This window comes from Periplaneta americana, chromosome 2 (genome assembly GCF_040183065.1).
Source record: "Periplaneta americana isolate PAMFEO1 chromosome 2, P.americana_PAMFEO1_priV1, whole genome shotgun sequence".
NCBI classification, from domain to species: domain Eukaryota; kingdom Metazoa; phylum Arthropoda; class Insecta; order Blattodea; family Blattidae; genus Periplaneta; species Periplaneta americana.
Genome location: NC_091118.1, coordinates 21,946,145 through 21,963,706, shown reverse-complemented (window position 1 = coordinate 21,963,706; position 17,562 = coordinate 21,946,145). Strand labels below are relative to the sequence as shown.

Genomic DNA, 17,562 nt, shown 5'->3' with positions numbered 1-17,562 from the left:
TATATAAATATATATTTTGTGTAATATCAGCCACTTTAAAACAACAGTCTGAAAACAGAATCAGCATCCATCTATGACTATTTTAATAATTGTTTTGAGTTTCTTCCTGAAAATACTGTAAAAGCTGTTGCTTAAAGTTGTTCTTTGGATGGTATGCACTGGTTTTGAGTAAAATTATAGTTGTTTGCGATTTTACTTGGATTTTCGGATGGGCTTAAGAATCATCACGGTAGTGGAGGTCACAAACCGTAGTCCAGATCAAAAGTGGGTCGCTCCTTAAAAATTTCGGGGACCACTGCGTTGGACTGATAACGGGCTGCATATAGTTAATATTTTTTTGCAGTTCACTATAGACTCATCTCAACTGGGAGGAGTTTTTCATCTGCCGTTATGTTACACGTATCGTTTCTTATGAGAACGCTCTATGTCAGCCGTGGCGAAGAAGAGTTCGTGCGCCGAGCCACTGTGTAACTTGCAACGTGCATAGCACCTATGGAGGGAGGCGGACACCCGAAGGGGAAATGAAGCAACTATCTGACTCAATAACGGATTTTCATTTTCCTTACGTCCAGCAATTAAATATAATTTTATATAATACAAGGCTACAAACTAATGTTTCGTACGTACAATGAAAAGAGAAATGTACAAGAAAACATAGGCCACATTATCACGACCTGAAATTAACTGTCTTCAGAATGTCTCTGCGACAGAGTTTCAAAATCAGGAATTACGTCATTTACTGCCAGATGTAGTTGATCACGAAGGTGTTTGTCTGTCAGTCGTGATCTACATTTGGTTTTAACTATTTTCATTGTTGAAAATAATTTTTCACAAACGTAAGTTGTAGCGAACATGGCTTCAACAGAGCAAGCGAAAGAACGAAGCTTCGGATATTTATTTTTTGACAAAGATTTGAAAACTTCAACATCTGTCAACTCCTTACATCTAGCTTTCATTGCAACATCACATTGTAAATCTATGAGTTCAAATTGAAGAACTAACCGCATCATTCGTATATCTGCTGTAAAAGGGTTGACGTACAGAGATGATGATGATGATGATGATAATAATAATAATAATAATAATAATAATAATAATAACAACAATTACCGTTCAATGTTTCATAATGTGGGTGACATGTAGTATAATGCCGTTTTATGTTATACAACCGTTTTCCTCGTAATACTTGTGAACAAATCATACATTTAATATTCTCACCATATTGGCAGCAAAAAATGCGTCCTCCCATCCTACTTGAAACTTTCGTTTTTGTAAATGTACAGTACATGTATTGGAGAGAGATATTGCGACGATATGCCACTCGCAGATCAGAGGCAAATACAAATGGAACGGAGTTTGACTCCAGTGAGTAAGAGGGTGGGGGTTGTGGGAGGTAGAAATGCACAGGTATCACTGCGAGCCACAATGTGCTCGTGAGTCGCATTTTCGCCGCGGCTGCTCTATGTCACCACATCAGCAATTGACGTAGTCCTATAGCCCTGATAAGCTTGGTAATAGACGCAATACTTACGGTGTCTGCAAGTTCTATTATTTTTGATGCCATATACCACCAACCGTATGACGTCATCTGTTGAATGAAAATATAAAATAATATAATATATAATATGCCACAATAAATAATAATAATGATAATAATAATAATAGTAATAATATAAGAATATAAACTATAAAAAGTAATATAATTTGCAATATGATAAAGACTTGAATTGCTGTGGTAATAATGAAAAGTGTAATGGAATAAATTTGTGGCATTTTTTTTAAACTAATGTCAATATGGTATAATACTTACTTTGTAGAGAACTTCTAGAGAAGGATGATGTCTTTCATTACAGTGGCCTTCATTGTACATATGCGCGAATATACCATTGATAAAAGGCTGTAAACAAATAAACTAGTCAACAACTTTTTACCTTCCATGCTTCTTAGCTCTGACACCATTTTACTAGGTTATCGTCATTTTACTCGTGATTATATTCGTATTATTGTGAGTTAACATTCTTATGGTAATTAAATACGCAATTCTCGCCATTCCAAAAGACTGAACACTTCTGTTAATGTCATTCCTTTCGTGCTGAAATTTATGACAAAAGCTCGTTTTATCTACACTTCGCAGGGTGATACGTTTAGGGAGAAATAGCCTAAAATAAAAGTGATGTAATATGACGACAGTTGTTTTTTTACTTTTCAGTAATGTATCAGTTTATTAAAATAAGTCCAGAATTAAGTAACGTTGATAACATTTTTAACTTTTAACTTTTTTTTTCGTATAGATGTTTTTTCCTTTTCTTTTAAACTAGTATTTTTTCTCAAATTATCCCTACTTAAAATGTTAATATACCACTTAACTTACATTATTATACGATTATTATGTAATTTAAACTGTCCTGAACACTGGAATTTGCCCTTTTGTTTGCAAACTTTAGGCCCTATGTAAGTTAATATTTTTAAATATGTTTATTTAGCCTAATTTGTTATTTTAATAAATTCAAATGTGCAAATACATTTTAGAAAGATGGGAGTTTTCAACACATTAAACCTCAACGTGCTACTGTACAGAGTATTCCGAATCTCACCGGACCGGTGGACAACAATGACGTCACGCTGCAGCGAAACAGGAACAAAACTGCTGGAAGGTTCGATGGCTGTCATGGCGGCTGTACAAGTTGTTGTCTGTGCTACGATAGCAAGATTTTGCGAAATTTCCGTACTGTCATCTTGTTCAAAGAAAAGAGAGCATAAATAATTTATTTCTTGAACCAGTAGTAATAACTGGTTCGTTGACATGTTCGCTCATAAGCCATTAACATATTGTTTTTACGTTGTGCTCATGACAAACAATACAGCAGAACCAAAGCAGAACACACACAGTAATCCAATGTAGTAATGTCGGGTGACCTCGGTGGCCAAGAAATGACTCCACCGCGACCGATCCAACGCCCAGGATACGTTTTATTAATCCTAGTACAACCTAATATCGTTTTGGTTGTGTCCGCTTGTGAATGCTGACGAAGGACATGAGACTGACGACCGTGATTTTCAAACACCTGTATGTCAAATTCTGTTAAGAACAGAGCATATGTTCATATAAACTTTATTGTTCAGAATCACCAATATTATCACATCTCATATCATGTACCTTTCCTCCTGACTCACCCTGTATGTGGAAAGAGAACTATTACTACGACCATAACGTCAACGGAAGATGTCAGTAATACATCGTGCCAGCTGACCATGAAAGTTCTTCTATTCGCTGCTTTGAAATACCTGAGAACGACCAAGCTCCCGATTATCTGGAAGGTTTATCAAAATAAAATTGTAAGCGGAAATTTTACTCACCAACACAGTAAGAAATAAGCTGACTAAAACCAGGAAGAAGTTGTAGACGACCAACAGAGATTGAAGTCCAAAGGGCTGCCTTTTGGCCATTAAGTTCGGTCCTACCTTGAGAACGAACAGGAGATATATCCCCAATATAGAGAAAAGTGGCACAGGACCTCCCAAGAGTGGCCATGACTCTACCTCCGTATCTGGAAACGTACAGAAGTTTATTACTACAACGAATCGTCTCTTCCACTACACATTTTTGTTATTAAGGCGTCACTCTGGTAGATTTCAAAATGTTTTTCTCTATTTTACAAATTTCAACCAAATTTTCACAGTTCGTTAACATTGGGTCACAGTCTAGTATATACAGTCGCGAAGCTCAATACGTAGTAAATGTGCAAACATTAGGTAGTTGCTCACCACTAGGATCGCTAATATCGCCTCATTACAGGCAATGCAAAATACAGGATTGGGCAGATAAAACCGGCCCCATCTCATGTCATATGATTTGGAAAATAAATTATGTAGGGTATTGATTTCTTTTCTTTCTTTTTTCTTGAAAATGTAATTATGTTGGCTATACTGTATCTTCCGCGTGTTTTGTGTCATTGTTGTTGCGCCATTGTTGCTTATAACCTCTTCTGGTTGCTGTTTAAAAGTAAAGACGTTCTAAACACATGTAAAGAGTTGTTCTTTAAATAAGCATGAATTATTCAATACCAGAGCGAATATTCATTGTGGAGGCGTACGTACAGACCAGCTCTATTAAGGGAACACAACAATTATTCAGAGACAAATATCCGCTTCGCTCAGTACCAGCGAAAAGCAGCATTTAAGATTTGGTGCGAAAATGGCGTACGACTGGATCCATAAAAAATGTAACAAGGAACAGAACTCCTTCTGTCCGGACTCCTCAACTTACGGCGCGAATTAATTAATTTATGACTAGGAGTCCTCGAAAGTCTACCACGAGATTGGCTCAACAGGTTCATATGAGTAGGAGAACTTGCGGACTGCATCCGCAGTATCACCCACGAGGAATTGACACGTGTTTTCACACGTGCACAGAAGTGTCTAGATGCAGATGGAGGGCACTTCCAACATTTATTATGAAGGTAAATGCATTTTATTTTCATTCCATTTGAAGTTTGTTTCAAATCATTAGTACCTATCAATGTCATAACACGGGCCGGTTTTATCTGCCCGACTCTATAGTACCGTCACAGTCTATTGTTTCTAGCACCCTCAAAAACTCAAGCTTCGTGACTGTATATAGTAGACTGTGATTGGGTGACGGACTCCTGGTCTTTCATCTGGGCAGTTCAGGGTCGATTCCTGGCCTGTTTGTGATGGAAATTGTGGTACTGTTTTCTCCCTTTCATTTCACCAACACACTCCACCTCTTTATAGAGCTAGGACAAATATCCCGATGCTTGCAATGTATGCGCGTTACGAGTATAGCATGTCTAGACACAATCCAGGTAACCTGAAACTGTAAACAAAAGAGACAGGGGTGTATAAGGAGATGACTACAGTACAGAGATGTGAAAGAAATGCATGATATACTGGTACAGTAAATAAATTTAGTTTACACTAGCCGTACCCGTGCGCTCCGCTGCACCCTTTATAAATAAATATAAAGTAATTACATAATTAAAATAGGACATTTGATCCAGGGAACATTCGTGTTTGATAGAAGGATAAATCGTTTATTATGTTACTTAATTTAAATTGTAGTAAAAAAATTAAAATGCGATCATTTTGATCCAGAGACCACTCATTTGGTCATAAAAATTATTTTAAGAAATACAGGAAACGAATGCCTATCAAGTTTTCTGTGCATAAGAAGCTATTTTAATCTTACCTGTCCTCGATTCACTCAGACGTTACTGTTATAACATTATAGCATTATGTCCATCTAGAGAAACTACACTTTCCAATGGTGAATTAACTTAATAATTAATTATAAAAATCGGTTAATTTAGCTTCCGATATTACTTCAAACAAACACAGAAACATTCTCTGTAGGCTACCATATGTTTCATAGCTTTCGATTGTTGTTGTCCAAGATCCCTTATAGACGAAGTCATTTGTTTTTTATTTCATTACACCGCCTTAGATGGCGTTGTTATTGTAATTTTGAAACTCATTTATCTCATTAAATATCAGTCCTATAAAAATTTTGCATGGAATAAAACTTATCGGAAATTATTTTTAAAGAAACTTTTGTTATGTAATATCTTTCATGAAAATTAATAATAAGGGAGGTATTTCGATTTATTTAATTCAAGCCCCCTTATGACCCCCCTTTTAAATAAAATATTTTGAATGCCATATAGCCTAAATTCTAAGTTACAACGAACTTAATTTATATTTCAATTTTCATATAAATCGGTTCAGCCATTATCGCGTGAAAAGGTAAAAACATCCAGACAGACAGACAGACATGAATGAATGAATGTTAGCCATGATGTCCCATGTTGGGCACCGGCCTCCTGTGATGGGGTTAGAACCCCCTTCGACAGGGATGGCTCAAGTGTACTCGCTTGGTGAGCCAATCCAGGCGAGCTTGTCGTGTTCACTACTTTTGTGATATGGTTAATAATTCTATTAGACTTTAACCAGTCTCAGCACTCTGTTCTTTGTTCATTTTTTCTTGTATTACACACATTATACTGACACTGGCACTTTGACAAACACTGATTGCTATTTACACTATTTACCTGGCACTTTGACAAACACTGATTGCTATTTACACTATTTACCTGGCACTTTGACAAACACTGATTGCTATTTACACTATTTACCTGGCACTTTGACAAACACTGATTGCTATTTACAGTATTTACCTGGCACTTTGACAAACACTGATTGCTATTTACGCTATTTACCTGGCACTTTGACAAACACTGATTGCTATTTACGCTATTTACCTGGCACTTTGACAAACACTGATTGCTATTTACACTATTTACCTGGCACTTTGACAAACACTGATTGCTATTTACACTATTTACCTGGCACTTTGACAAACACTGATTGCTATTTACACTATTTACCTGGCACTTTGACAAACACTGATTGCTATTTACACTATTTACCTGGCACTTTGACAAACACTGATTGCTATTTACACTATTTACCTGGCACTTTGACAAACACTGATTGCTATTTACACTATTTACCTGGCACTTTGACAAACACTGATTGCTATTTACACTATTTACCTGGCACTTTGACAAACACTGATTGCTATTTACCTGGCACTTTGACAAACACTGATTGCTATTTACACTATTTACCTGGCACTTTGACAAACACTGATTGCTATTTACACTATTTACCTGGCACTTTGACAAACACTGATTGCTATTTACACTATTTACCTGGCACTTTGACAAACACTGAGTGCTATTTACACTATTTACCTGGCACTTTGACAAACACTGATTGCTATTTACACTATTTACCTGGCACTTTGACAAACACTGATTGCTATTTACACTATTTACCTGGCACTTTGACAAACACTGATTGCTATTTACACTATTTACCTGGCACTTTGACAAACACTGATTGCTATTTACCTGGCACTTTGACAAACACTGATTGCTATTTACACTATTTACCTGGCACTTTCACTAATACTGACTTTACTATTTACAATATCTTAACACTGGTTACGTTATATATTTACAATGACCTTCCCTAGTTCTTTCCACAAAACTCTGTTCTTTGCTGTCCTCGACCATTGTTTCCCCGCCTCTCTGGTAAACATGTCAGACCATCTGAGCCGTGGTCTTCCCTGTCCTCTCTTTCCGACGTAGGGGTCCCACATCGTGACTGCATGGGTCCATCTTGCCTGGTGTAGTCTCGCCACATGTCCCCCCAGGTCCACTTCGTTGCCATGGCTCGTTCTGCTGCGTCAGTAGTGTTCGTCAGTCTTTGTAGTGTTTCGTTTGTCATTCTGTCTCGTAGCGTGGTGCCCAGTATTTTTCTTTGCATCTTCCTCTGGCATGTTTGTATACTTGAGCGTTGTCTCTCGGTCAATGTCAAAGTTTGGCAGCCGTATAGTAAAACTGGGATTATACATGTCTCTAGTGCCTCGAACTTGAGATTGCGGTTGATTGTCTTGTCCGTCCATATGAACTACAAACAAAAATTTCAAAAAAAGCGATTTTCGGTTTCAGGGCGGTTAATTATATATGTTAGGACCAATTATTTTTGGAAAATCGAAAATTACCAGAAAAATTTCAGCTACAGATTTATTATTAGTATAGATTATTGTATTGTATTGTATTTATTAACATTCCATGGTATTCATACATTGCTTCACAGGTAGAATATGGAACAAATAAAAAAACTTAATACTATTATAAAGTATTAATTTACAGTCACAGTGTAGTTGAAATATATACAGAAGAGATTTACAATATAGTCTACTAGTACAGGGACATCATTTTATTTTTACTAACATTTTTAATATTAACCTGTCTATACCTTTAGAGAACCGGAAACACCGCTTGCTCCCCCCTCCAAGACTGGAGTTCGATGATACTGGTGTAAAACACAAATCACTCTAGTAGGTATAGGAAGGAAGAAAAGTAGTTAATCCATTTACGTAAACTAGGAAATATCGCGATTTTGAGTTTGATAATTTTCATTAGGTTTTTCTTTAATCAAAGTACAGTACTGTATTAAGAATAAGTGTTTTTATTCACGAAGTGAGTTATCCATGCGAACGTATTCATTATGCGGTGTATATTATACTGTCTACAGCACATTAGCTTACAATATAGAGGAAGAAGTTAAATTGAAAAATAATCTTAATATGAATATTTAAACACAATTTTGAAAATGGTGGCCGTTCATTTCGATTCAGACTTCAGTTCTTTTGTGCATATTATCGCAATATAGACTATTGCATCTAATTCCAATTGCCAGTTTCGTCCTTCGTACTAGTAACTCATGTTAAAATAATTCTATACCTACTCTACGTACTGTGAATTCAATCTTCACTTCTGCCCGACCCGAAAATATAAAATTATTCAGACATGGTATCTACTGTCCGTCCAAGTGGTTATGCCGCAGGATTGTAGAAAGGGAGGAAATCACGTGACAGTTAATTACTTAACGAGGCCCTTTTATTTAAGTTAAATTAAACAGCTGTATAATATTACGTAAACGTCCAATTCCTAAGAGAAATAAATGTTTTCAGAAAAGAGCTAAGACAGCCCATCTTTTACAGAGGGGCGAGCAGAAGCAGGTGGGGGAAATCGGGATGCGACGTAGGCAAACGGACAGTACCTGTGCGAAAATATGATTCAATATTGAAAGCTCTTTCGTCACTGGAAAACGCGAACATATTTCTGGAACGTACTATACTCAGTAACTCAGTACTGCTTACTATCTGCGGTCTTGGTTCTGTGTGGAGTTGGAACTTCCTTAGTAGACGGGGTGGGAGTGAAGTACATTCAAAAACCCAGGTACAATAAAAATTGAAGTAAAAATAAAATGATGTCCCTGTACAACACAAAGTTTTAGTATCAATTTCATGAAGCGTTGTTGAATGTCATGAATTCACCTACAGAATAGAAGGCGTGAGAAATTAGGCACTTCTTTAATTTGGCTCTAAATAATCTTATGTTTTGAGTTTCATTTTTTATATCGATAGGGAGGCTATTAAAAATTTTTACTGCCATATCTGCAGTGCTCGGGAAGAATGACACAAGTCAGTTTCCACAAACCTTTTTTGATAATTTATTGACAACTTACGGAACATCTGCTCCTTTGGAAAAGTACATAAGTATTTCTCCCATTACAATAATTCATACAGAAAAAAATTAATTCGACATAAATCGTGTAAGATGTCAATAAATTATCAAAAAAGGTTTGTGGAAACTGACTTATGTCACTTTTCCCGAGCACTGCAGATATAACGCACTCCTTTTTGATAGCACGATAGACTTGCCGATGGAGTATGAAAGTCATTTTTTTGACGTGTATTTATGCTATGAACTGTTGAATAAGTCACAAAGTTTTCACGATTATATAAGTGGAAGATTATTAATGAAAAGATATACTGACAAGCCATGGGCATTATTTGTAGTTTTTTTAAAACAGTCCTACACGATTCCCTAGATTTGGCACCTACTATTATTCTAATTACTCTTTTTTGTAGTAGGAATATACTGTTACTATCTGTGGAATTTCCCCAGAATATTATTCCAAAACTCATTACCGAGTGAAAGTATGCAAAGTATATTGTTTTTAAGGTATTGATATTTACTATCTTTTGCATAGATCTAATAGCAAAACAAGCTGAATTTAGTTTGGGGGTAATTTCTTTAATATGATTTTTCCAATTTAACAAATTATCGATTTTTAAGCCAAGAAATTTGGTTGTTGTTGTTTCTAATAGGGATCTATTGTTAATTATTACGCTAGAAATTTGCGACGTTGAATTTGGACAGGATTTAAATTGAATTATGTTAGTTTTGTTACAACCTAATAATGTAACTTATAATAATTATTAGTTTTGTACATTACAACATATATGAAGATACGTATCTATCTGGGAAATAAAACTAATTTTTAATGAAAAATATATTAGACATCAATAATTTATATCGTCATGTTCTCTTTGTTCCAATGAAAAATTAAAATTGCGGTTTATTTAACGACGCTCGCAACTGCCATGGTTATATCAGCGTCGCCGGTATGCCGGAATTTTGTCCGCGGTAGTACTTTTACATGCCAGTAAATCTTCTGACATGAGCCTGTCGCATTTAAGCACACTTAAATGCCATCGACCTGGGCCGGATCGAAATTAGTTACCACTGCCACCGGGTATTTACCCATTTGCAGTGTGAATAAATACATACATAACTTACATAGCTACATCTGCAAATTTGTTTTTAATGAATAACAAATTTACATACAGTTTCCTTGAAACAAGTATTTGTGCAGATCTTATGTCAAAGCTGTCTTGAGTATTACAGTGTTGCTTTAATGATTTTCGTTTGCGATCCTTAATTTATAATGAAAATTTGTCTACCAGATTTAGGCTATCTAAAACCGTGTTTAATATGGCGAAACGTGGTGTTTCTGACATTATTAATTGATCTTCTCACAGTCGTGGAGTAGAGTATAAACTCGGATCGACTACAAACCTGTCCGTATTGCTGTCGTACTATAGACCAGCCGTGGCGAAAATGTGACTCGCGAGCACATTGTGGTTCGCAATGATAGCTGTGCATTTCTCTTGCTTCCTACCTCCCCCAACCCCCCACCCTCTCACTCACTGGAGTCAAACTCCGTTCAATTTGTATTTGTGTCTGACCTGCGAGTGGCGTATCGTCGCAATGTCTCTCTCGAAACCACGTACCTCTACAAAATCGAAAGTGTCAAGTAGGATGGGAGGACGCATTTTTTTGCTGCTAATATGATGAGAATATTAAATGTATGATTTGTTCACAAGTATTACGAGGAAAACGGTTGTACTGTATAACATAAAACGGCATTATACTACACGTCACTCATGAAACATTAAAAGGTTAAGTGTTATCATCAAAGCTCGGAACTTGGGGACTTGTGTCTTTGCACGTGGCTAAGCGACCGGACTTCAATGTCAACAAACTCCCGCTTCCAGCACGGAGGTACTGTCAGGTCTGCTATAAAATTGGTTTCTGACTGGAACAACATATTGATAGTATTATGGTAGGTTAAAACACGTAATTTTACATCATATATAATAAAAATAAACATGAGAAATATATCAAATTTACTGTTCTGCTCTGTACACTTAATTACAGTGTATGACTACGTACATTCCAATATTTTCAAACCCATAACTTCTTCGCTGATATGAAACAAGAAAAACTTATTTCCAAGTCACATAAAGTGACGGGAGCAAACTTAAAATACTGAATGTTTTCACTGTCACTGTTTTCTGTTTGATTTTGAGCAATTGCTAGCTGATCTCGTATGTGAGAAAGATAAGTATATCCTAAATTTTTCTCAAAAATAGTTTTCAATTTGTTCTACGGTAGGTTCCTCTGCTACTTGATCCATGGCTATGGACAAATTTTCCACTAATTTAAGGGACTGTAATGTCTTTCAATGAATGCCGGTTTCCAGCCTTTAGTTTGTGTGTAGCACAACTTACAAAATATAAACTCTCCATTCGAAGAAAATAATGTATCTCCTTCGAATTCCTCCACGAAATTCTGTACCTAAAGTTTACAAAAATGTATTTTGAAACTTGTATAATATGCATTCGAATAACACGTATTTTCTAATTCCTCAAACAGACTGTTTATCTGTATTTCTCTGAATGTCATTGTCTTCGACATGCCACAGTTTCCTCGTCCGTCTTCCTCTCATTCGATGTGACCACTTCTTAGTACACACGACTGTCCCTGAACACTTGCAGCGTGAGCTGTGTGTACGTTGTACCTGTAACCTTACTCATGCACACGACACACAAGTCCCCAAGTTCCGAGCTTTGATTATCATCATCATCATCATCATCATCATCATCTCTGTACGTCGATCCTTTTTCAACAGATGTACGAATAATGCGGTTACATCTGCAATTTAAACTCACAGATTTAGAATGTGATGTTAAATGAAAGCTAGATGTAAGGATTGACAAATGTTGAACTTTTCAAACAATGGAAATAGTAAAAACCAAATTCAGATCACGATTGACAGACAAATACCTTCGTGATCACTACGACTGACAGTAAGTGACATAATTCCTGATTTTGAAACTCTGTCGCAGACACATTCTAAAGACAGTTAATTTAGGTTGTGATAATGTGCCTTATGTTTTCTTGTTCATTTCTTTCCTCGTTACACGTACTAAACATTAGTTTGTAAGCTTATACTAAGTTATATAAAATTATATTTAAGTGCTTGACGTAAGGAAAATGAAAATCCGTTAATAAGTCAGACAGTTGCTTCACTTCCCCTTCGGATGTCCGCCTCCCTCCATAGGTGCTATGCACGTTGCAGGTTACACAGTGGCTCGGCGCACGATCACATTTTCGCCACGGCTGCTATAGACTATATAGCCCCTAGTCAGTTGGTGCCGTACGACTCCACGGATAACTATGCGCGTTGTAGGTAAACTGATTACTTTTTCAGTGGATACGTGTCCCAGCTTAAAATTTGTAATGGATAAAAATAGGCTGCGGTGAAGTCCTGGGGATAGTACGAGTTTCCGATTTTTATATAAGTTCTAGGGGAATCGGTCTCCTGACCCTGGGACTTATCAAGTACTGGTGAAGAAATGGAACCTGGCTCTATCATATCAGAAGCCTGCACGATTATCGCGTGTTGGCGTACAATGGGGCAAAGAATGCCTACGCGAATAAGTACGGCCTTCGAAAAGCGAAACCTGTTAGGCGAACGCTTATTATCAGTAGTTGCGATTAAGTTTACGTTATCCTTGAAACACAATAACTTGCAGTAGAAAAATTAACAGGGGAACCACGCCTCCCAAGTTACGAGGAGTGACTGGTGAAATTGATATTTCATACAATTTGCAAGGTAGAAATTTCTTATTTTATACACTTCGCCCCTCTCCCTAAAAGCATTATTCTATACAAGTTTCATTACGATCATGTGAATTGTTTCTTAATAAATTATTCAAGTTGTAAAGAAAACTGCGTATTTTCAAAATCTATGTCCTCTTACAAAATATACGGGAGAGTTGGGTAGTATCGGACATCGGGTAATTTCGGACAGTGAGTTTCTTTCATCTACCACGAGATGATAGTACCTGAATGACATGGTTAAGTTTCTGTGTTATCGCATACAGAAACGTAACCATGTTATTCAGGTACTACCATCTGGTGGTAGATGAAACAAACGCACTGTCCGATATTACCCGATGTCCGATATTACCCAACTCTTGATGCATGACTCTTTTTTACGACATCCCTGGTATGTTTAGAAAATAAATAAATATCCAGAATTTAAAATTTACGACTATAAAAATATATGTAACTTCTAAATTTAAATTATTTAGTGTCCGCTAAAATATAAGTTTGGAAAGTATTTACTTACTTACTTACTTACTTACTTACTGGCTTTTAAGGAACCCGGAGGTTCATTGCCACCCTCACATAAGCCCGCCATTGGTCCCTATCCTGAGCAAGATTAATCCAGTCTCTACCATCATATCCCACCTCCCTCAAATCCATTTTAATATTATCTTCCCACCTACGTCTCGGCCTCCCCAAAAGTCTTTTCGCCTCCGGCCTCCCAACTAACACTCTAAATACATTTCTGGATTCGCCCATACGTGCTACATGTCCTGCCCATCTCAAACGTCTGGATTTTATGTTCCTAATTATGTCAGGTGAAGAATACAATGCGTGCAGCTCTGAGTTGTGTAACTTTCTCCATTCTCCTGTAACTTCATCCAGCTTAGCCCCAAATATTTTCCTAAGAACCTTATTCTCAAACACCTTTAATCTCTATTCCTCTCTCAAAGTGAGAGTCCAAGTTTCACAACCATAAAGAACAACCGGTAATATAACTGGAAAGTATTTAGTTTATTAAAAAAGTGCTACTCTGTATACAGGATGTAAAAATATATATGTTCCAAGGCTCGATGGTAGGTAGATAGGTACCATGTGATCATATTTTGTTAATAAACCCACGTCCAGAATCGCTTTGTTTGCGTGCTAGCGTCTGTCAAATGTGGAGGAGGACATAGGCAGTACGGATCACAAAAGTTAGGAAAGAAGTAAGAAAGACAATTGAAATACTGTAAGTAAACAGCATTTTAATCAACTACAGAAAGTGCTCCAAATGGCTGCACATTTTGTGCATCACCTGGTTATGTCATGTCGAACTCTTGGAAAGATTCCCGGCATATCTCGGATGACTCCAGCTGCTACTTGAATTCGTGCCACAAGATCTTGTTGTGTCTCTACGGGAGTCGCGTACAACAGGGTTTTCATGTACTCCCAGAAATAGAAATCCAATGGTATCAAGTCGGGTGAGCAAGGGGGCCAAGCTATTGGGCCTCCACGTCCAATCTATTTGTTGCCAAAGGTGTTATTCAAGTGGCCACGTATCTCATGATAGAAGTATGCTGGAGAGCCATCATGATGGAACCACATCGCACAACGGATTTCCAAACGCAACTCTTCCAGCAACTCGGGTAAGACTTGTCGCAGAAATACTAGGTAATTGGGACCATTAAGAAGTGAGGTGTGAGATACGGACCTATTAGATGTTCATCAATGGTCAATAGCTTTTTTTATCCATACTGCCTACGTCCCCCTCCACAGTTCATAGACGCTAGCACGTAAACAAAGCGTTCCTAGACATGGGTTTTTTTTAACAAAATATGATCACACGGTACTCATCTACCTACCACCGAACCTTGTAACATATATTTTTTACACCTTGTATAGAAAATGCAGTAAAATGTTCATGTTCCTAGCTTCAAAATTGTAAGAGCTTTTACACTTATGACGAAATGCGCTGAAAAAAAGTGAGATAAAACAGCTTGTAAAGTTTGCATGCAATTCAAATTGAAAGTGAAGCCATTTAGACATGACCAGGCTTCGAAATTTCGGACCCAATAGAGCAGTTCAGTGGGAAATCCGCATAACGGCGTACTGATGTTGTTGATGTTTATTGACTTTACTGGCTTTGAGCCAGAGGCCGTTTTAGGGTCTTACACGTGCAGGATGCCCTCTCCAGCCATTGTACATAAATAACAATAAATATATATTTACATACGTATACACTATTTCTGGCTTAAGTGCCAGTAGGTGTGTGAGTGCGGTGATTGGCTTTTTATTTATTTTATTTTATTTTATTTTTTACTTTATTTTTTTGTTTTAATTATTTTGGTGTAGGCCTAATTTGTTAATTTGGAATGCTTAAGGAATGGTGAACGGGACAAGAGTTCGGGGTAAAAGATATCAGTTGATAGACAGCATTAAAGTATTATATGGGGAGATTAAGAGGAAAGCAAGAAAGAGAAATGTTGGATTTGCAGTTAAAGACCTGCTCTTGGGCAGAACACTGTGCATACATACATATATTTTGAGTTTCCCCTTCCGGTGGGAGAAGCGCCTGAATCGTTATGGAGACTTTCATGGTGTGGTGTTATTTTATTCATCTGCCTCTCTGTTGCTGTCGTGTGTCCTCTCAGACAGTATTCAAATTTCCAACAGTGTTTGCGGTTTTGTTTGTGTGTTTTAGTTTGGTGGTGGGGGCTGGTGGTAGTTGTAGAGGAGTTTCTCCAGTGTTGTTCTGTTGTTTGTGTTCGGTGGATTTGCGAAGATGTGTTGTGTATATACGCGATTTACTGCCGAATGTGTGTATTTCCTGTTTATGTTGTTTAGGTGTGTGAAGAGTGGCTTTGTTTTTGTGGTAGTGTAAACTGTGTTATTTCTGGTGCGTCTGTGCAGGTGGAAGATTTGGCGGAGAATTCTTCTTTCGCGTGCTTCAAATTTCAATTGGGTCGTTGGAGGGGCTTGTGCGAGGAAAATGGAGGGATATATGCATAGGGATCTAACCAATGCTTTGTATAGGTGGAGGAGTGTTTCGGTTATACAACCGGGTCGATTGATGCCACTTAGGTAGCTTATTGCTCTGGTGGCTGCATTATATTTCCTCCAGGTTTCTTTAGCTACTTCGGTCCAGGAGAGTTTGGAGGTGAGGGGTATTCCTAGATATGTGAGATTCCGCTGGAGTGGAAGTTGAGTGTTGGCTATTGTGATTGGGTTGTTCTGGAGGACCCGAGTCCGGAGTTTTGGGCGGAAGACGCATATCTGTGTTTTGTCTGTGTTGACTGTGATCCGCCACGTGTTGGTCCAATTTAGATACTGCCTGAGTGTTGCGTTTAGTAACTTCCTAGCGGAGGGGAGTCGGGGGTGTGTTGCCCAATATGCGACGTCGTCTGCATATTGTGCCAGTCCTACTAGCGGGTTATTAGGTAGGGGAATATCTGCCACATAGATGTTATACAGAGTGGGAGATATGACACTGCCTTGGGGGACCCCAGCTTCTATTCGGAAGGTCCGAGAAAGTTCGTTCCTTCCGAGTACTGAGTATAGTGGTAAAGCGTATAGTGGGTGCGGGTACTGTAGAATGAATGCCAACAAATACGCAAAGGAAAACGCTCTGGATTTGAAGGTTCTGACGAATAATTTGGTTTTCATACAAACATATTTTCAAACTGTGTCTGAAACTATTACACGGGTTAGAAAAGTCAGAGCAAGAGATGCCGGAAGCTCTCAAATTAATTGAAGAAATGACACACGGAATTAATGAGACACCAAGTACATCGGTTACTGAACGTGTGAAACAGAAGTGGAAATCAATTTTATGTAAAAATAACGGATATGGAACATTGTGTAACATGAACAGGAAATTAGTGGACAAGAATCACCCGAGAATAAAAGACTGTCTCTTAGGGACTGCAATGATGTTAGGTTTCTTCGTTTTGCTCCTATCACATCATGCGACGTAGAACGTAGCTTGTCACAATACAAACTGTGTTTGGCAGATAACCGAAAAAGATTTACGTTTGAGACACTGAAAATGTATCTTGTAATACATTACAATTCGGTACTGTAACTGCACTTCCTAAAGACGACCAATAGGATAAATGAAGAAAGTAAAATTGGTACATGTTTATTTTCACCATTAACACTGTATATAATTAAACACAAATGCTTGTAAAAGACAGGAGAATAAATGATTTTCACATTAATGTCATTGTGTAATGTGTATTTACTTTCAGAATGTACTTATGTGTATGTTTCCCCATACTACCGTACTCTATTCTAAATAGCAACGTTGCTACCTCAACACATCTCTACCTTTCACTACCTGCAGCGAGTCAACTACCTATAGTACATGCACAGTAAACTTATTGTATCGGGTCCCAAGTCTCGAAGCCTGGTTATGAGATACGGACCTATTAGATGGTCATCAATGATCAGTAGCTTTTGTGAACCGTACTGCCTTCTTCCTCCTCCACATTTCAGAGACGCTACCACGTAAACAAAGCGTTTCTGGAAATGGGTTTATTAACTAAATATGATCACATGGTACCCATCCACCTACCACCGAACCTTGTAACATATATTTTTTTACACCCTGTATAGAAAATGCAGTAAAATGTTCATGTTCCTAGCTTCAAAATTATAAGAGCCTTTACACTTATGACGAAATGCA

General features: G+C 37.5%; 1 protein-coding gene across 1 annotated transcript in view; it reads right to left on the bottom strand.

Moving 5' to 3' along the window:
* The window catches only part of LOC138715916 (very long chain fatty acid elongase AAEL008004-like), a 56,807-nt gene that overhangs the window by 22,955 nt on the left and 16,290 nt on the right, over nt 1-17,562 (bottom strand). The window contains exons 3-5 of the mRNA XM_069848939.1: nt 3,358-3,548; nt 1,811-1,897; nt 1,532-1,588 (exon numbers count right to left, since the gene is read on the bottom strand). Coding sequence (XP_069705040.1) covers nt 1,532-1,588; nt 1,811-1,897; nt 3,358-3,548 — 335 coding nt within the window. The remainder of the gene's footprint in view (nt 1-1,531; nt 1,589-1,810; nt 1,898-3,357; nt 3,549-17,562) is intronic.